This window comes from Alligator mississippiensis, chromosome 2 (assembly GCF_030867095.1).
Source record: "Alligator mississippiensis isolate rAllMis1 chromosome 2, rAllMis1, whole genome shotgun sequence".
In the NCBI taxonomy this organism is placed as follows: Eukaryota; Metazoa; Chordata; order Crocodylia; family Alligatoridae; genus Alligator; species Alligator mississippiensis.
Window position 1 is genome coordinate 133,112,422 of NC_081825.1, and position 21,556 is coordinate 133,133,977.

At 41.7% G+C, this 21,556-nt stretch overlaps 1 protein-coding gene and 1 long non-coding RNA gene across 2 annotated transcripts in view; one reads left to right on the forward strand and one right to left on the reverse strand.

Moving 5' to 3' along the window:
• Window positions 1-2,830: 2,830 nt before the first annotated feature.
• On the reverse strand, window positions 2,831-5,927 carry LOC132248598 (uncharacterized). Its single transcript, XR_009459881.1, has 2 exons — window positions 5,625-5,927; window positions 2,831-3,220 (listed from the first exon to the last, which is right to left on the reverse strand). It is a non-coding gene; the product is annotated as an uncharacterized LOC132248598 (long non-coding RNA).
• Window positions 5,928-6,164: 237 nt separating this feature from the next.
• UBA6 (ubiquitin like modifier activating enzyme 6) overlaps window positions 6,165-21,556 on the forward strand; it is a 63,155-nt gene continuing 47,763 nt past the window's right edge. Inside the window, exons 1-8 of the mRNA XM_006265705.4 lie at window positions 6,165-6,272; window positions 11,051-11,113; window positions 14,154-14,248; window positions 14,910-14,938; window positions 15,803-15,897; window positions 16,509-16,620; window positions 17,806-17,886; window positions 18,496-18,618. Of these exons, the coding sequence (XP_006265767.2) occupies window positions 11,073-11,113; window positions 14,154-14,248; window positions 14,910-14,938; window positions 15,803-15,897; window positions 16,509-16,620; window positions 17,806-17,886; window positions 18,496-18,618 (576 nt within the window). The 5' untranslated portion in view covers window positions 6,165-6,272; window positions 11,051-11,072. The remainder of the gene's footprint in view (window positions 6,273-11,050; window positions 11,114-14,153; window positions 14,249-14,909; window positions 14,939-15,802; window positions 15,898-16,508; window positions 16,621-17,805; window positions 17,887-18,495; window positions 18,619-21,556) is intronic.

Genomic DNA, 21,556 nt, shown 5'->3' on the forward strand with positions numbered 1-21,556 from the left:
CAGAAAAACTGAAACAGCCTACTGCAGTATTTGTGTTGGCGCTTGGAGATGAAAGGCAAGACCCTTGCATTTTTACTATGCATAATGCATTTTCCCCTGCCCAAAACCAGAACTCACTGCTAGATCTCCATCCCAATGTATTTGACCTTTTCTCTATGACTTTTCAGGCACAAACTGAGTATCAGTGGTCACATCTACACAAGATGCTTTATGAGCAGTAGGCTAATAGCACTGCAGAGCAGTGTGCCAGGCAAAAACTGTGCTAATACACTGCTGTGCAGAAGTATTATGCTACTGCTCAGTAAACATCGCAAAAAAACTGTGCATCAGTGCTACTGTGCAGTAACTGTAGTTACTGCACATTTACTTAGTGCTTCATTAAGCAAGTCCTAAACTAAATGTGCTGTAATTACTGTGCATTAATGAACATGTAGACATGCCCCCTCATGCCTTCTTACTTCAATTATCTCTGTTGTAATTTTAAATGCTACACTGGGGGCTTGTTTTGCTGAAACTCCTCTTGATGCTAAGAAGAAAGAAGAAACCTCTCCAGAAATGAAGTGCTATTTGAGAATTTAATGCTGCCTCAGCTGTTCTGGAGGCAGACTAGATAATCAAAAAGGTATCCGCTTAATTTTAAATTGCAACAAGGGAGATTTAGGTTGGATATCAGGAAAAATTTAATAGTTGTAAGGATAGCTAACAGCTGGAATAATTTACCTTAGGAGATTGTGGAATCTCCAATGCTGGAGGCTTTTAAGATCAGGTTAACTGAATGTGGATGGGGTATAGTTGATTCTACTTTTGGAGAAGGAAGATGGACTAGATCAGGGGTGTCAAACTTATCAGACCCTGCAGTAGTAGCATAGAACTGGGTCATAGGCCAGATGAGTAGCACAGGGCCAGTCCATAGGCTGGATCCAGGCTGTAAGCAAGCCCTATGAGCCAGATGCAGCATGCTGGGCTGGTCCAGTGTGGGCACCATGTGCCACTTGCAGCATACGTTGGATCTGGCCCTGCATGCTGCATGCAGCATACATCGGATCCAGACCCATGTGCTGTGTGCAGTGCATGGGGCTGGTTCAGTATGTACCAAATATGGCATGCAAGTCCAAGCTGAGACCCATGGGCAGCGCTATGGGCCAGCTGCTAGGATTCTGTGGGCCAGTTGTGGCCCAGGGGCTATGTCTTTGACACCCCTATACTAGATGACTTCTTGAGGTCCCTTCCAGTCCTTCTTTCTATGATTGCGGACTTATAATCTATGAATCTATGACTAATATGACATGACCTGATACATTATATGATACTGCTATTGCCATATCATAAAATATAAAAATATTAACTTTTCAGATTAAAGTTTTGTTTCAAACAAGATTTCAGTTTGCTTTTAAAAAAACCCAGTTTTTTCTCAATGAGAAATCTTTTTGTTTGTTTGTTTTAAGAACAAATTCTTGCTGGAATTGGCACTATTTTGCAATATATGTTATTTTTCAGTAAGGCTGCATTTTCTGATGGAAAGCATCCATCATCAATTTTACAGACCAGACGTAGCGCAAAGCCTCTGCCTGCTCTATTAGAATCTGAGCTATCTACCATCTACCATAACACTGCTAGCTTGCTCAAGGAGTACTTGATGGAATTTTCTGGTCCCTATATGGATTTTACCACACTGGTAGGCAGCCTGACACATTGGGCAACATTTCTATTTTATGTAATTGGGTGATGGTGGGGGACCCCCAGATCAATTTCCCTGCCTCAGAGTTTTCTCATTTAGAGGAAGAATAGCCCGATGGTGTATACTTTTCTACATTCTCAGAAGCTCTGAAGAAGTGGTACAGAAGAACCCTTAGGGCGCACCTACACATTGCTCTATGGCGATGTAGCGATGCACTACAGTACCGTATAGCGTGGTATGATAATGTAGTAATCATGTGGGTCTAGACGTGATTGGCAGCTATGTTGCTGTAGCAGCGCATTCCCCCATTTTAGCACGCTGCTACAGTGACACAGCAGCAAAATCTAACTGTGCGCCACGCACTGAGCAGTATGGGTCGTTACTGTGCTTTAGTACTTCCAAAAATAAATACTAAAGCAATGCACTGTAGCAACATTACTGTATGGCAATGTGTAGAAACACCCTTAGATGCCTAAAATGGGACTATGGGGACTGAGATTACAGAAACCCTCCTTTTGATTAAAGGTTAGTGTCATATAAAGCAACAAGGATTAGCTAGACACCCCTTTCTAAGGAAAGAAAAGAAGGAAATAAAGCTGTAAAAAAGAACACCAACACAAATGATCTTCTATTGGTAATATTAATGCAATTGTCACTCTGTGTTCGTTTAGTGCTGCCTTTGTACTATTGTCCAATATTATTTTGCCTTAATTTTATGATGACTACATATCTAAAGAGCTTTTATATTTCTCTGTGCTTCTCTACATAGCTCAAACAGTCTCCCTGAGGCATAACTAACAGCCTCTTTTCACGGACTCTTTTTCTACACAACCCTCCTTCTATGCAACAGAGATAGTCAGAGGTATGGAGGCATTGTCAGGACTCAGGAGTGACTAAAAAGGCTAGGACTCTTCAGTCTGGACAAGAGAAAGTTGAGGGGGACTATGATAGAAGTCTATAAAATCATGGCAGGCATCAATAAACTAGATGAGGAACTGTAATTCACTAAATCATATACAAGAACTAAGGAGGCTCCCATTGAAATAACCAGGAGTCAGGTTTAAAACAAAGAAGTAGTACTTTTTTAACATAGCACGTAGTCAACTTTTAGAAATTGTTGTCATAGTAGGTTGTAGCAGCAGATAGCATAACCAAGTTCAAAAAGGAATTTTATTAGACAAAGCTAAAAAGGACAGGTCCACTGGGAACTATTGTACAGAACTGAACCAAGGATATGTCAGGTATATGTCCTCTGACATCCCTAAACCAATGATGGTTGATACAAGGCAGAGTATGACAGGGATGGATTACTCTGCGGCTGCCGTTCATATACTCTCTCTCCAAAGCATCTTCTCCTTGCCACTGTCAAAGATGGGAATTTGGACTAGATGGACCATTTATCTGACTTATGTTCTTACATAACTTACCTACACAAGGACTCATATTTTGGTTGCAAATGCTGTGTTTCTGTGAGAAAAATCCAGCTCTGTCACCCAGTGCTTTAGCGCTATTCTTCATTCATCTCATGTCTGTCTGTTGCATCTTTTATACATGGAAAAATGGCAATAGTTTGAGTTATATTATTAGTTAAACTGGTGAAATGTGTGCCCGTGTGGGGAGGGAGGGCCTTTCTTATATGAGTTTAAAACTGTCAATATCAGTTTAGCTTCTGCATGTGAAGGTAGATTTCCAAAACTGAACTGAGACAAGCCAAGATTATCCTGTTATGCATGGCACACACACAGCTGCAGCAGTATATCCAAATTCAGAGGCCTAACAATGCAGCTGGGCACCCAGGGAAGTGGGATGGGATGCATAGTGGCAGCAGCAACTTCCAGCTGTTGCCATGACACTAGTTATGATCACATTGTCATGGTAGGAGATTTTATTTTTGTGCCCCCCCTAGCTTCCCCCTCCAATATCAGCACTTGGGGTTCCTGCTCTGGTTGCCCTGCCCTGGTTATGCTACCGTTTGAACTGGTTTAAATCATTCATTTAGTTACAATTTTCAGTGATAAGCATCTAGTTAAATGATTAAATAACTTATTTTCCTTGTTTTTCCACATATATATTATTTTAAAAAGCAAAAGTAAGCAGATATAATCCTTGGTTATAAATTGTATTACAAAAGCTCATTCAAGCAATGTAACCAATCAAGCAAGATAGATATTTGGTGACCTCTAGTGGCCATGTGGAACTTTTCCTCGTCCTGTTCAATTTGCTCAAGTGTCTCCCAGATGGATTATTTTAGAGACAACCACTGCTAATGACTGTTTTCTGCTTTTCTACTGAAAAGAGAATATTGAATAAGGTACATAAATCCTGAAATGTCTGTATTCCATAGGTACAAGTTAATCTGTGGTATCAGACATGCTTTATATTAAAATTGCAGGGCCAAGTATGTCTAACAAGTTTTTCACTCAGAATTATTGAACCTGCCCTGCTATGTTCAATTACATATTTCTTTGGTATAAGCTAAAAGATACCTATAGTGTTACTTGACTTCAATAGAGGATGAATTTGTTCTATTTCCTCTGATTCTGGTAGTACCATCCCATATGCTCCACAGACCTTCAGAAATGGAAGTAGTTTATACCACTTCTGACTGGTCATTATAGCTGCCAGTAGTGTAACTGAGGATGGGTGACCAAAGCAGCAGCCCTGGGTGCCACTTTCGGGAGGGGGCACAAAAGTAGCCATCACTACAGTGGCAGCTAACTGCACCACCACAATCAGGATGGCTGCTTTGTATGTGGAGTTGCCATACTACAGTGTGGGAATAAGCTGATTAGCTTTACTAGGAGGCAGAGCTAAGTAACTTGGGTGTCATGGCTTATGAATGCAGCTCCCTCTTGACCCCAGTGCAATACAGCCGCTCTCCCACAGCATTGTACTGCACCCTCTGAGCAAAATGCAGGAGGACCCAGTGGTGGGGTTTACCGTTCAGGTAAAAGCCCCATGCAAAGATTCAGTGTCAAGCAGTATCTGCATCAGGTTCATTTTACTAGGCAACCATGTTAATACCAGGCATGAAATAAACAGTCAGTGCCATAGGTGTTATGGCATATAATGTAACCAGGTCCTGTGCAGCTGGCTGTTTTACACTGCCCTAACATTGGCCTTGAGGAGGATCCTGACTAGCATTTCCCATGTTTTTCTCTTTTACAGGAGAATCCATTTTTTTAAGTTTGTTCATGACCCTTTCATATATTCTTGAGACCCACTTTTGGGTTGTGACTCGTGTTGACAAATGCTGCATGAGAAGACGTATATAATTTGCAGGGATGGCTCACCTTGACTGACAGACAGTCAGGGTTTTACTGGCAAAACTCAAACGAGTGTGGATGCACTCATGGCTGTGCTGACAGAAGGCAAAACGTGTTGATCTAGACCAGGCTTAGAATGTTTGCTGAAGCAGAGCTTAGACCGGCAGAAGCAACCATGTCATCATGACAACATTGCAGCAGCTAAACTCCCATTCGCAACAGTGGAGAAGTGTTTTAAAATGCCCATAGCTTAGACTGGAGAAAAAAAAGAATGTGCAACACACACTTTTTTGCCAGGGAAACCCAGTTTTGAGGAAAATGAACGCGCAACGTGCACTTTGCCAGGGAATCCCAGTTTTGCTGCACTAGAGATGTAATTTGAACATCAGTAGAAAGACTGAAAATTATAATAATATTGGCATCATTCGAACACGCTACATCTGCTTGTGTTTTTGCGGTGCTGGTTGTTTTCTTTCGTCCCCGCCTAGCCTGGGCAAGTTCAAATACATGCAGATGAGCCAACAGGAGCGGGAACAGCAAAATAAATAAATATATCAGTCAAAATGAAGTACTGCGCTACATGACTGCCTCTTAATAAAGCCTGAAAACTCAAATTCTGGTTTCTTTTTTTTTTTTAACCTCACACACACCGGTAGTATTCCAGTCTCCAACTGTTTTACCTGTTTGGTAGATGATACGTTGCACAAACGGGACCAGTCTACGCAACACACTTTAAAACAACGACCAATTCCGAACAGTAGCCAGGTCGGGGCACGGGCACGTGTAGAGGTGTCCAGAGGGTCCTTGAAGATGACGGGCAGCAAGGGGGCTCTGAGGGGGCAACCCAGAGCTGCCCCAGCGCCCCCTGCGAGCGCGAGAAGGCGCCTCACAGACCACCACCCTGGCGGCGCCGCGGGAAGAGCGCGACACTGCCACGCGTGAGCCAGGCAGCCGACAGGGGTTGCAGGGCGGCGCTAAACAGCAAGCGGGAATTGGCCGCGGCGGGGAGGGACGAGGCAGGGATTGGCCGAGGTGAGGCGGGGCGGGGCTCGCCGACCATTGGCCGGGGGCTCGGCGGCGATTGGCTATGGCGGGCCGGGGTTCGGCGGTGATTGGCCACGGCGGGGCGACGATTGGCCGCGGCGAGGCGGGACTGGGCGGCGATTGGCCGCGGCGGGACGGGACTGGGCGGCGATTGGCTACGACGACAGCCCGGCCCCGGGCTCGGCGCAGGCGGGGAAGCCATCGGGCCCCGGTGTTGGTGCTGCCGCTGCCGCATCCTGCCTGGGGCTGCCGGCAGCGCAGGCCTCGCGGCCCAGCTCAGCGCGGTGAGGCGGGGCTGAGCGGGGTGCGCAGGGCTGGGAGGGGAGGCGGGTTGCGGAGAGTCCGGGAAAACGCGGGTGGGAATTGAGCGGGGGGCGCCGGGCAGGTGACGGCACAAGGAGCGGGGTCTCAGGGTGCAGCAAGGCTGGATACTAGGGAAAGGTTTCTCAGGAGGAGGGTGGGGAAGCAGTGGAAGGGGCCACAGCATCGCCCTCCTTGGAGGGTGTTAAGAGACAGTGAGAGGAAGCCTTGGCCGGGATGGCGTAGCTGGGGACGGTCCTGCTTTGGCTAGATAGAGCGTTTTTCACCCCATGGGTCGCAGCCCAAAAGTGGGTTGCGAGGAGATAATGAAAGGATGGTGGATTAATGTGTTAATTTAAAAAAAGGATTAAGAAACCTTAAAAATGGATTTTCCTTTAAAGGAGAAAAAGGTAGGAAGCTGTGGGGTTCCCCTTGGGGCTGGCAGAGCTCCAGCCTGGGAGGGGCTCCCCCTGCCCCACACCCTGGGGGAGGGGGAAGCTGGCCGGGACCTGCTGCCCATGTTTAGAAATGTGTCCTGGTATAAAAAAGGTTGGGAACTGCTGCTCTAGGCGACCTGCTGCGGCCCCTGCCAGCCCTCGTTTTCTGTGATTCTACAAAACCTGGGCAGGCTGTTAGGCACAGACGCTGACTCGTTCCCTCATGTGGGAAGCAGCCCTCTGGAACGGGTTAGACAAGCTGCATCCTTGAGGTTTCCATGTCGCTGTCGGCACATTGCTCGGGTGCTAGGATTCGGGCACTTGCTGACATGTTTTGGGACTGGGTCGGATGTCCTTGGAGGGGATCCCTGTCTGCATCTGTTGTTGGCCTGGATGGAGCTGCGGTTTGTCCGTGGCAATCTTCATATTTTACAGCACAACAAAAGTCTGCTGGTGCTGTCTGATGGGGAAATATGCTGTGCTTCTGCTGAGAAACCATGAAACTGACTCGCTCCTGTCAATTTCTAGACAGATATTAGAGGAGTAAGTTGTTCACAGGGAAAAAAAAAAGTAGTAGTACAAAGCATCAATGACATATGAACAGCTGAGCTCAGGTGGTTCTGGATGAATTAGTAGGCATGCTTAAATCAGTTTAAGACATAACTGCTCTACAGGACTATGAATGTGCATATTACATGAAGCAGAGGATACATTATGTTAGACTTGTCAGGCTGATCGTTTTCATGATTACAAAACTTGCATCAATCTCCCCCCCCCAAAATCTTACTGGTGCTTTGTGTTTTTGTTGTGTCAGGGCTGATCGCACCACAGCCACCAGCAGCCGGACCAGCGCGGGACGGGGTGCGATGTAGCATGCTGCGTAGCTGTCCCATCCGCCTGCCACAGTCAGCTGTTGCCACTGTGCCGCATCAGGAAAGTCAGGGCCAGCTCCCCTGGGCCAAGCCCCATCCCCCACCTGCACAGCCAGCATAGACACCTCCTAGCGGCAAGGTGGCAGCAGCACCTCGTTGTGGCAGGCAGGTGAGACAGCTACTGAGCGCACTGCATCATGCCCTGTCCTGTGTGGGCCTGAAGTCTGTGCTGCCAGGACTGTGCAGCACCAACAGAAAGCAGGGTGAAGGGGTGGGAAATGGTTACCGGGGGAGTCGGTGGGCGGCGGAGGAGTCTGTCCGCTACACGGCCTAACCCAGCCCCAGTTGTGGCAGAGCAGAGCAGTGTGGGACACAACCCTCTCTCCTCAGCCTCCTGGCAGTGGCCAGCAGGCCAGATAGGATCAATTGGCAGACCGGATATTGTCTGCAGACTGTGTTTGCACACCCCTGTTTTAGATTTTGCTTTGTAGGGGATGGTGTGGGTAGGGATGATCCTGCCTCAGGAAGAAGGTGGGACTAGATGACCTTTGGAGGTTCCTTCCAGCCCTACTCCTCTATGGTTCTATGAATTATAAGACAGTGCTTCCTATGAGCCTGTTGGATGGTGGTCTGGAGACAGTGGTGTTCCTGTTGTGTACTTCTTTTTTAAGAGTGACCGTGCACTGAGAAAATGTTCTGGCTTGTCAGCTGTGAAAGCTGAATCTCTTAGCCACAGGAAGGATCAGTGGGAAGAGAATGTGGGTATGTGATGTCTTGGCCTTCAGGATCGTGACCTGCTAGCCTTTGTAGTCACATGACATAACCATCATATGCATACACTTTGAGCATATAGGAATAACTTAATAAGAGTTGTAGCTTGTTTTCCATTGTAATTATTTTCTATTTATCCTCCTACCTGAGCAATCTACAGTTTCCTCTGTATGTGCACATGCATGTGTGAGACTCATAATCTTCTGCTTGAAATTTCTGCTTTATTTCTTGCTGACTGGGGAAGACATTTTTTTTAGATACGCCATGAGGTATGCTAGTGTGCTCTTTGGTTTAAACAATGACTGCAAATGACCTTTGAGCTTAACAACTTTCAGTCTTTCTTTACAAGGAAGCTATTTCTGTGTAGCATTTGCATGCTCAATATGAAAGCTGCTTAGATCTGGGCCTTTACTTTTAATCTGTTGGTAGAAAGAGCTAAGCCTATCTTCCCTCTAATTTTGGAGTCTCTATTACTATTTTAACAATTTGCACCCCTAAATACGTCCTAAGCTAAGAGCCTGATTAACATTTTAATGGACTATATGGTCAAATAATGACTATAGGGACTGTTATTTTGGATTAGTCTAGGTGACTATCTGGTTTAATATCCTCTCTTTGAACTGCTTAATCTATTTTAAGGTTGCCTGCTAATTCATCCAGAGCTGCTATGGCCCAGCTGTTTACACCTCATTAATGCTTCTTACTTTTTTTTTTTACTGTGAACAATTTATCCCGCTAATATCAGCCTTGAAATTAACAGGCCTGAGGCAGTTTCACGGTTTCCAGCAGAACAGCACTGACAGCAGTTGAGATGGGTTGGAAGGATTAACTGCCCGCTGCACACATTGGGGAACTTTCTGATTGTTGGATGACTCCACTATATGTGGGCTAGGTTGTGTTCATTCAAATGAATTGTCATTTTTGGCTCCTGCCAAGTTCTAGGCCTTGATGTCATGTGGTTAAATAAGGTGTTTAAGAATCAGTAAACCTATTTTTTGTATAATGGCATTAAGTTTGGAGTATTTTCTGTTCTATCCTTCATCCATCCTAACCTTTTGTTGTCTTTTAATATTGTTAGCATTGGCTTTTAATCCATCATCCATCTGCAGGGCCACCAGTGTCTTTCCTGAGTGTGTGCTGTTAACTTAGGAAGCCAGCAGTGTAAATGAGTAATGTGCACTGTGTTTTAAATACATAGATTTGTGACCAAAAAGGAATAAAAAAAAATAAAGTAATGCCTAACTTAAAGTAAGCAATGGTCATAAAGTATGTAGCATTGTCAGTGCTGTGGTATTGACTGCCTTCACAAGAGTTCCTCAGTTTGAAGGCTTGTAGTAGTCAGCTTGTTTCAGGACTGCTATTAGGAGTCTTGAAGATGAGGGAGGAGAGCAACCCCAAAGTGGCCAGTTTGTCATTTTTCAAGGCTTCTAATAGCAGTTTTGTGACAGCTGCTTCCTCTTTGCCATTTCTGGTGTTGGTTAGTGTGCAGCTACTAAGAGAACAAATACATCACGAAGTAGGGAGTGGAACTCTAAAGTCCTCTGCATTTAAGTGAGTTATGCATGTAACTGATAGCACATGTTTGTTTTTAGTGACAACGGTAGACAAAAGAATAGGCATTGGCATTGTATTATGCAGCTAAGTGAACGATATATTTAAATAGTATGCATGTGAGTGGAGTACACTATAGTTCAAATTATTCTTTCTAACTATTCAGCTATCCAAGGACCCTTCCTTCCTATAAAGAAAAATATCTAAAGCAATATGTAATGGAATTTCTCATGATCGAAGTCTGAAAATTCAAGGTTTTTCTTCTCTTTTCTATATCAGCAGTTGGCAGTGCTTTTGTAGGAGCAGGCCAGAATAGCCCAGGTTGCATCCTAGACAGATTGACTCTAGGACTTGGCTGCCACCACTACTTCTCCCTGCTATTTGGGATGGGAAAATTCCCTGCTACCTGACTTTAGTGCAGCATAGGTGAATCACCTGCCCCTGAGGCCCCTTGCTGCTGAATGCCACCAAAGCCCCAGGTCCACTAGCTGATCCAGTGGCTTTGTAGGCCAGATCTGGCCCATGGGCCACAGGTTGCTGATCCTGGTCTAAATAAGTGTGTCATAATCCATTAAGAAAGATAAGCAAGATAAATATGATAGATACCCACAGACCTGAAGAAGTGCACTTTGAACCCAAAATCTTGTTTAAAATCTCTCTCAGCTTTATAGTTGGTATAATATCACCAGAAAAACTTTCTTTTTTGCATGTTTCCTGGACCATCACAGCTACAACAGCACTCATACTACATTAAATAAGTTTACAAGTAACTCTGTATTATGAAGTCAGTAATTGAAACTGCAGAATTAAAAGGGTGGTGGGAGTTGTATCTAAAGCAGGAACTCAGCCATCCTTTTATAAGACGACACTCATCTCTACGGTTATGTTAGGATCCTGAATTGTTGTTGTCTCATGCTTAATCTTAGGTATGTACTACTACGCGTATTAATAGAAGGGACCACTGTGCTCTAGTTGGGCCTTCAGATAAGTGTTGCTGTTTTTCATTTAATCTGCCCTGCCATTAATCCATCTATTTCTCATGTAACACAGGGAGTGAGGGTAGAAAGTTTAAAGAAACTTCTTATGTAACCGTTTTCTACTTATTTTGTCACCTTTTTTTTTCTTTTCTAGCACAAACAAATTATTTTGCATCATGGCGACAGATTCTATGGAGATTGATGATGCTTTATATAGGTAAGAATATTATAAAAACTATTTCCTGTAGATTGACACCCTCTAGGTTGAGGCATGTTTGTGTACACATTGCTGAAGTGTTAATACCAGGGTTTGAAAAAGGCTTTGCTATCTACCAGCCGGGGTGAAGAGAACTTTGCTACTGTGTCCTCCCACTTCACCATTTAAAGAAATAAAACATTTCAAAAGTACTGTACACATTGTGATTCCACTTTCCATTAAAACAGTCTGAAAATTTCTGACTTTAATATTAGAAGTGGCTGAATTGTATAAATAGGGGGTTAGCAGCATACCGCTCATGGACTGCATCTGGCCTGCAGAGCCTTTGGATCTGCCAGGTGCAGCTGTGACTCCAGGGGTACTTGGCGGAAAGGGGTTTGCCTGTGCTGTGCTGTGGTACAGTTGGCAGCCAAAGGCTTTGGTGGAGGGGGAGCTCTCCCTGCACTGTCTCAGTGAGGCACTGGGGTGTTTGGCCCAGAGGGAACTCTCCATGCACCATGCTGAAGCTGCGTGGCAGGAAGAAGGGGAGGCAGCTGAGTCCCACCTACCCTCCTGCCTCAGGCCCGAGCTGGGACGTTCTGGTCCTCCACCAGAAAACATTGCCAACCTTTGGTATAAATAAATATCTGTGTGCATATGATCATTTAGTTCATAAGTACTTATGAAATCACTAAACAGTATTTGACCAGATATAGAATTGGCCATATACTGAAAAAGTGCCAAACTAACTAAACAATGCTTGGGAAATGTATTATATTACATATTATGTTTGGCCAACCAGTTTAATTGCACCCTTTAGTTCTGTTGTTCTTACACTTTCTTTTCTTTCCTGATTTTGATTCATTGTTGCTTTTGCATTTCCTCTTTAACTTTTTCTTCTGCTTCATCTTTCCCCACTTTCCTTTCTTTACCATGTTGTACAAACTACCTCCTTCATTATGTGTCTGTCTAATTCTTCTCCTCTAAATCCCTCTATACCGTGGCTTTCTTTCAGCCTTTTTTCCTATTAATATTTTCTTCTCCATGATTTTACAAGATTCCTAATAACCGTAAAAATTAAATATAGCCACCTTAACTTGAAGCTGGAGATTTTGAAAGTTGAAGGCGACATCCAGATGAGAATCTGTTCTTAACACCCTCCCACCCATGTCTACACCTGTAGTCACTCTGCCCTTTCTAGAATGCTGTCCCAGGATTGTTTATGGACTTCATTTGGTGAGAATTTGAAGCTTCCCAACCCGTTGAGGTTACTCTGCCTCTAGTAAAAGTGTTTCTTCAGTCTTCAGGGTTACAGGGCGTGCTCCTCTGTAACAGAGATGGGTTTCTGTCTTGAGAGGGCCAGACCCTCAGCATGATCCTGAGGGTATCTTTTGAATGTTATGCCTACAAAAATTCAGCTATGTCTCTTTGTCATCATGAAAGGTAAGGCTTCCCTATTCACAGTATGGAAAGACAGAGATTCACTCTGAACTTATTTCAGATTTGCTGGTAGCACCATCACAAAACTATAGAAATTATCAGCTTCCTGCTTTGTGATTGCACACTTTATTATAATTGAATTTAAATATCTTTCTTTTGTGTTAAATTTCCTTTCATAGTATTTGTTGGCAATGTGGTGAGGTTTTTATACTCATGCAGAGTTTGATCTTAAGACTTGAATTTTCACTGTGTTATCTGTAACTGATTTTCTGTACGGCAATACAAGATGTGTCCCGTGTTGAAACATAGTACTTCTGGAAACAGTGAAACTGGTAGAAAAGTTCCTTATTAATTAACAACTTTTTTCCCACAATATCATATGAACCAAAGTCAGTATTTTAAGTTATTTTCAATTTTAGAGGCATAATACTTTATGCATTTGATACACTTAAAAAAAAAAATCACAAGAAAAAATGTTTGGTGTGTTTTTGTTTGTTTGTTTGTTTATTTATTTGTTTGTTTGTTTATTTTTGCCGGTATTCCAAATAAATAGTCCAATATTTGGGCACATTTTAATCCCTATAATACTGATATTCTTAGAAATATATCAAGCAACCAGACTTGTTTCTCTCAATTACTGAATTTTTTTAAAAGTCCACCATTGAATGGAATTCCAAATGGCTTACGTATGTGTACTTTGAGGTGAAATCAGATGACAAGAAACTTTAGAGAACAGAGTATCTTTCAAAGTTCCGTACTTGAATATACCGAGGTGCTTTGACTTCTGATCTGAGTATTTCTGGTAATGAAGAAATTCCTGGTTTGGAGCATGTTGTGCCCCAAAGGTTGAGTTCGTAAAATCCTGGGTGCATCTACACGTTTATTAATGTGCCATAATAAAGGGTACAAAATGCACTATAATTGGTGCCACTGAGCATTAGCACAGTTGAATGCTTTTTTGTGACACTTAATGCTTATTAGACGAAATCTACTGCGCATTAGCACAGTTTTTGCCAGGCATGCTAATGCTCAGTAGAATTAGTCTAATGGACATTAAGCATCTCATGTATACATGCCCTCAGGAGGTCTTGAAATTGTAACATAAGAGAAATGAGTGGTGATCTACCCTAAAAATTATGGAGGTCCATAATCTTTGTGTATCACAGATTTGTTTTCCATTTAAATTCGCTGAGTTTGCAAATAAGAGATGTCCATTGGGGTTAGTTTCACAAACTTGCCTCAGTTTATGAAATTAAAATAGGCTCTTTTCCCCATCTTGCATTTATTGCTGTCATGGAGTTCTGAAAGCCCATTTATGTACCAAATTACTTTACAGTCATGGTTTTTCAAAATGTCTTCATATACCCCTGGGCAAACCCTTCAATGGCTAATGCAATTGCAAGTGCATTAACAATGATATAACTTAGTTTTGCAGCACTTGTTATTGTTGATGGTTGGAGACAGAAAGGAAATGGCTTGGCTGTCAGAACCTAGGCTGTGGGGGGGTTGAAAATTTATTGGGGAAAATCCATCTATGTTTTAGAACCTTTGGGTGTACCTCACTTTAATATAGAAATTCTATTTATTCATTGTTTTTAATATAAATTTTTCTTGCGTATAGTCGGCAGAGATACGTCCTTGGAGACTCAGCAATGCAGAAGATGGCCCAATCTAATGTGTTCCTGAGTGGTATGGGTGGCCTTGGTGTGGAGATTGGTAAGTTTAGGTAACTTTTATTTAAATAAAAAAGCATCAATTATTTGTGTGTACCCTTCAGGAGTACTTTAAAGATATATCCTAAAATCTACTACACTTAAAATTTCATGTACCTCCTGAACGGTACAGCTGAATCGTACTGTTAAATCAGAGTAAATAGGTGTGTGCTCTCATTTTTTGTAGGTGTGTGTGGTTTAAAATGCCTTACAAATGTATGTTTGTCTTTGTCATTAAATACATTGTTCAAAATTATTGGGTGATATTTCTTTTGAACTTGCTGTGCAGGAGATCTAGCTGAATTATCATAATAAACCCTTTTAATGTTATCTTTGCGCAGTTAAATGAACTGAAAACTATAAGCTTGTATCTTTACCCTATGAGTGACACAAAGTAGCTGGAATTTGGCCATAACTGGCCAACTGAGAATTCATTAGAGGATCTGTTAATTGGTTAAAAAGCTCCTGTTGCATTGAAATATCTACAGGAGAGCTGAATTGCCTTTTTTTTTATTAAGTTATTAAGAAAATGTGATTGGTGTGAACTGTGAAACTTTTATGAACATAAAATGAACAATCAATTTCATTATTGTCCAAATCGCTTCAGTTACTTATTACTGTACAAGAATATTATAAACACTATTTTCTCTCTCTCTGTCTTGCAGCTAAGAATGTAGTTCTAGCTGGTATAAAGGTATGTAAATGATTGTGAAAGAAATCTATAGTAATTTCTAATAAAAGGGTCTTTTGAAAAGCACTCTGGAATGTGCCATTTAATTGTTTTATTACCAAAGGATCAAATATCTATGTTTTCGGCCACGGTGACATTCAATAAAGTAAATTATATGCTGAGCCTAGGGTTTCTAATTTTTATTCTGATCAGTGTAGCCTCTGTCTATGCTGTGATTGAAATAGGTAGCTTTTTCTAATCTTGTTTAAAGTGAATTATTCTTTGTTCATGCTTTTTCATTAAAAAACAAAAAGATACCTTTGCCTTTTTGTAAAAGCCAGTTCCTTGACAGCAATACCAGTCATGCTTAAGGGCAACACAACACAACCAGCTTTAGTTTTTCTGAATGTTGTCTTAATCATCCAGGTTTTGCTGCAGAATAACAGTAAAGGCAACACATTCCTTGGCCTTGTAACTCTCGGGGAACCCATAAGAAGTTTCTTGTGGGTTAGAGAGGGAATCTTCTATTTTTCAGTCAAAAATATTGCTATTATCATTTTTTAAGCCTATAAAGAGTAACTGTGAATAAGGTTATACTCCCAGGAAGCATTATTGTTATGTTATATGATGAGCAAAATACCTATCATTTCTCTAACTTACTTTTTTCAGCAACAGTGGTAAACAGTGAAATTGAATGCAATAGATCACTACTGTACATTTTGCATCTTTATGTAGTGCATTTAGGTTTGCTGCAGTAGTATTGCTTCAGAATCTCAGGACTAAACTTGATATGTACATTTGAATGTGCTGTGCATTTATGCACTGATTTCAAATAATGCTTTAACTTGTTTTTTTTTAACCGACCTTTCCCTTTTATCTCATCTGAAGGCTCTTACGGTTCATGACACTAAGCAGTGCAAAATATGGGATTTGGGAAGCAATTTTTTCATCCATGAAGATGATATTCTCAATTTAAGGAACAGGTTAATACAATTTTTTAGATATATCCAAGCAATGACCCATCTTTAACTTATGCATAACTATGTTGACTTTGTCATTTGGCTATGAAGTATCTTATGTAGTTTATCTGGTGCAGTTTTGTTCTGTGGACATCACTGCCTTTCAATGCAGTGCTCATTTGTCAAGGAGGAATGCATTAAAGTGACTGAGATGTGTTTGGGCTGTCTGTCTAATTTGTGTGTGTGTGGATACACGGAAACATATTGCTAGTTATAGGTAGCAATTTTTTTTTTTTTTTCTAAATCTAGTTATGGAAACAGGGAAATGCATTTCTTTTCCAACTGCAAGGCTGGCTAAATAAAGCCAGTGGGACAGCTTAGTTGTGGTCTCTTGCTCTCCTAAATATGTTTCAGAGTTAGTAGTCATGCTGTAAATCTTGCTGTCAGATTGATGGCACGAGAATCTTCAGGGTATGTATTGTAGAACACTTCTAAATATGAAAAAGCATAGGAAGTTGGTTGTGATCATTGTAAAAGAAAGTATAAGAAACAAGGGGGCCTGGTAATTAGTGCACACTCTAATTAGCTATATAAATAATACATATTAAAGGATGCAAATTTGAAAATCATTTCAGAGCTGAGGCGGCACTTCCTCACATTGCAGAACTCAACCCATATGTCCATGTTGTGTCATCAACTGCACCACTTGATGAGACCACAGACCTATCTTTCTTAAAACAGTATCAGGTATGTAATACTTATTTAACATGACTGTGTAACTTTCTACTTCCCCAGAGTAAACAACGTTTTGGGGGAAGGATTTTTTTTTTGACTAGACGATAACACTAGAAGGTTTTATTAACTTTAAAACTGGACAAATGGATCTAATTCCTGAACTAATAAAGTTTTAATGGACATCTTGCAATGTTGAAAGTCCATGTCATTATTTTTGTGCTCCTTTCATTGAAATGAAAGGTATCAATAAATCATTAAATGGCAGATTGTCTCATGATTTAAATTCAGAGACAGAAAATGAACTGGCCCTTGCTGTGTTTTAAACCTTTTCTAACAGGCTGGAAAAACAGGAATGAAAAATGATACCTATATGCTGCATGGCCAAATTAATGTTGCAGTAGAAGCAGTACCCTAAATTGTTTAACATATGTTTGCATACTGATAGTGTGCTTGCAGTTTAGCTATGCCCAGCACTTGAAGTGTCTACAAGTCTGTTGCGTACAAGCGTTCCAGTATATACAGACTTTATTAAAGGCACTAAGCCAATATCCCTTTCTCAATGTTGGGACTTTCTTTAACTTGCTGATTGTGCTAATGTACCTTTTTGCCTCTAATGTTTTCTCTTTTAGAAAGAGAGTAACTGTGACTAATTGTTTTTTAAATAGTCTGAGGCAGGATTTGAACTTTATCAGACTTGTGAGTAATGGGTCATGTAAATGGAATGACTCCTCACTTATAACTATTGTTCTCCTGGAATGATTCTGTAAAATAGAGTTAAAATGAGAGAAGCTTCTCTTTAAATTAAGCGTCTCATGCAGACACGCCCAATGTGCAGTAGACTAATTCTACTGCGCATTAGCACATCACATCAAAAACCATGCTTATGTGCAGTAGAATTAATCTACTGTGCATTAAGCATCACAAAAAAGTTTGCCTTTGCTACTGTGAATTAGCATAGTTACTGAGCATTCATATAGTATCTTGTATTAGAAATACTAAACTTAATGTGCAGTAGGAAAGGTGTATTAATGAGTGAGTAGACATACCCATTGATTGCTAAATCTGCGCAGCAGAGACATGCTTTTCTGGTCAGTGTGTGTGAAAAACCTTAGAATTTATCAAGGTTGAATTTAGCTTATATTGATAGTTGCTAACATCAACATCTAGACCTCATTGCTTGCACCTTTCTGTCAACAGTGCGTCATACTGACTGAGATGAGGCTGTCACTGCAAAAGAAGATTAATGATTTTTGCCATAGTCAACACCCACCTATTAAGGTAATTTCAAATAGTGACCATTGAATTAATCGGGACAGATCATCTTGTATTGATCTACATGTAGAGGATTCTTTCAGTGCCTCTTGCACTAGCTGCAGCACCTTGCCTTTCCCAGTCACCACTCTACTGGTATACTGTTGGCTCTGGGGGGGATGCTGCTTTTTATAGTACCATTTCCTGGCCTGCTCTTGATTTCTGTGCAAATTTATATAAAAGGGAGTTAGAACACTTCTTGGTACTTCCCTGAGCTCAATGAAAAATTGCTTCTATAGGAGACAGGCCAGATTCACAATGTATATGATGGGGTGAGTTTAATTCAACGAGAATATGGGGAGAGCATATTCAAGAGATGGAAAGCGCTCTTTCTGTTGTTTCACAATTGGACTAATACCATCCTTAGTTCTATTTATAGATGTTAGTTTAGACAAATTGATGGAGGGCCAGATTCTATCACTATATAAATGGGCACAATGTCTGGTTGCTTCACTTCAAGAAAAAAAGAACGAAATTTGCACCTTCATTAGCTGTGTAGGTAGTATTTTGGAATGCTAAGAGATTACTTCTTTTTGGTTACCTGGTAATCATGTTCATTTGTACTTTCTTTTGTAGTTTGTCAGTGCGGATGTCTATGGAATATGTTCACGTTTGTTTTGTGATTTTGGTGATGAATTTGAAGTGCTGGATACAACGGGAGAGGAACCAAAGGAAATTTTCATTTCAAACATAACACAGGTAAGGGGTGCATATCATCACACTGTTATGAGACAATTTATTTTGTGCTATTGGGAGAGTGAACCAGAGCTTGGTGTTCTATGGTGTCAGTGTTAGTGTCTCAGCTGATAAACTCCCAAATTGCAAGGAATATTCCTTGAGCATCAGGGGTAGGACCTTTTGATATTTGTAAGGAGAAAACTGAGGGCAAATTGAGGCCTGTACTCTTATTCATAGACCAAGAAAGATTCACCTCTTCTTTAATTCTGTGTCAGCAACAGGTTTTTCAGTTTACAAGCACTAATAACTTCCAACATAGCCATACCCTCAGTTTAGTTTTGCTCCTCTCATTGTAGTTTAATATTTTGACACACAGCATGAGTTATCTCCCAGACTGGCAGAAGTGAGACTCTATTTGCAGTGAGGTATGCAAGGCTCTTTGCATGTGGAACTGTGGGAGGGTGTTTGCTGGGAGTCTCATAAATACAAGAACATAGGTAGGTAGGTGGTATATAGAATAAGGCAGGGGTTCCCAAAGTTTTTATGCTGCAGTCTGGCAAACCACGGCCCAGCAGTCACAGCTGACAGCGACCTGAATTTCCAGCCAGAAGATGGGTAAGGATACCCCCATCCCCTGGCGGGGGGCAAACCCTGCGCTGCCATGGGTTTGCCCCCCATAGGTACAGGAAGAGCAGCAGGCCAGGCAGTGTCATGGAGCACAAGGCTTTCTGGGAACCTTAGTTCTGTAGACGGCCAGTGGAGTTTACTGTTGCCGGAGAGAGATTTTCACCCCATTTTGTTGTTACCAAAGCCCATGTCCAGAGGGCAAAAAAAAATGCTGACTTTGGCAGCAAAAAGTGGGGGTCAATTCAGCCCCCAGCAGTAGGAAACTCCACTGCTGCTCTAAAAAAGTTTCCCAGAATGCTTTGCACTGTATGACACCCATTGCCTATGCTGGCTGCTTCTTACAGATGGAAGGTACTAGCAGAAGAAGGCAAGGCAGCAGTGAGGTAGACTAGTGAGTAGTTCTGGGGGTAAGGGTCTTCCTTCCCTCTGTCCTTCTGGTGTTTCTCCCCTTAGGCATTACTTGGGCCACATGCCCTGCTTGCCCACCCCACTTTATACTACTGTTACACTACGTGCAATTATAGCAGTTCCCCAGAACAATATAGATGCATAATATATGATGGATCCAGCCTCCCAGAAGCTTACAAGCTAAACTGAACTTGAGGAAAAAGTTTTAATATATAAGCAGAATGATAATTTGGAAGCATCAGGTTCACAATTCCTTTTCCTTTTTAACGTTTTTTTTCCTAAACATCTTGGATTGATATTTTGTCTTACTTTGATCTGACTTCTCAAATTCTAACTAGACTTAAGCTAGGAGGAGATATACTTTCAGTTTTCATATAAACTTCATATGGGAAATCAGTCATGTGCAGGATAATACAAAGGGTTGGGATTTGGGAGGGTGTATATCCACGTACCACATGAATCTGTCTTGTGGATATACCCCTCTAAACATCATAAGCCTGGGAATATGGATGGGAGGAAAAGGACAGTGACAAGGAGCTTAGTCTACACTAATGGTTTTCAAATGAGTTGCTGCAAGACAGGTAGCCAAATGAAACTGCCCCACAAGTAGGGCTGTTGCACACGTGCACTCCTTCTGCATTGCTGTTCTCTGATAGCCCTAAAGTAGGCAAGAGAGTAAGCCTGTGCTGTAGCCCTTCCAGGTCCACACCCCCTACCACTCCCAACTTCTCCCAGAAAGGGATGTACAGGACAGTTCCACCTGTCCTGCACACTTCTTTTGGGGAGACATTATGCAGGTTTGGACTGGGAAGAGCTGCAGCACGAGCCAGCTCTCCTGCCTGCTTTAGGGTTATTGGAAAACACCAACGCCAGAGAAGCATGGGAGCATGCCACAGCATGTCACAGGCTAGCTGTGCAACAGGCACACAGAGTAGTTATACCTGATGGCAGTGGCACCCGGTTGAGAGCTACTGAGGTGATTTGTGGCAAGTAGTGATTCGCAACTGGGAGTGCTGCCACATTAAGAAAAATCAGTAAGGATACCCTTACAGTAAAGGTTGAGAACCACTGGTCTAAACAAAGCTACATGCATGTGAATAGCACATTTTATTTCATCTGGATAGAGAGCTCTGATGCTTACTGAGGGTGGAACTAGATCCTCATTTCTCCTTAATACTGTATCTACACACATTTATTTAAACAATTATGTAGTTTAACATACTCCTTGAAAATGTATTATTTTAGAAAATGATAAATGATACAATTTGCTGACTAGGTAACTTTTACCTGAAATTTCCATCCAAATGCAGTTTAACACAAACAGCAATTCAGTCAATGCAAAAGAAAAAAATATAAAGCATCTTCAGATTATTTATGTAGGAGCAAAGGGCTCATCTTGGGTCATCGAGTTCCATCTTCTTCTCTTCCAGAAGGTGGCATCATCTTTCATAAACTTGACAGGTTCTAGCGTAAACCTACTGCTCATGCTCCTGTTGGGAAGCTGTTTCAGAACCTCATATCTCTCATGATTAGAAACTTGCTTCTAATTTCCAGTCTGTCGCTAATGAAAATATTAAACAGGATATGTCCCCAGATTCTTAAGGAACTCCATTAATAACCTCCCAATACTACACCTCTTAGCACTACCTGTTTCTTTTACTTTTAGCCAGTTCTTTACCTGCCTTAGAGTTCATCTTCCCGCGTGATAATGTATCAGCTGCTCTACTGAAGTCCAGATAACTATATTGCATTTTCTTCATCTAGAAAATCAGTTATTGTCAAAGATGGATACCAGAATAGTCTGACAGGATCTACTTTTAGTAAACCCACACTGTATTTTGTCCCATTTTCATTTACACCCACATCTCTAAGCATTCTTTCAAATTTTATTCTAAAGTGTTCTTACTATTGAAGTCAGACTAAC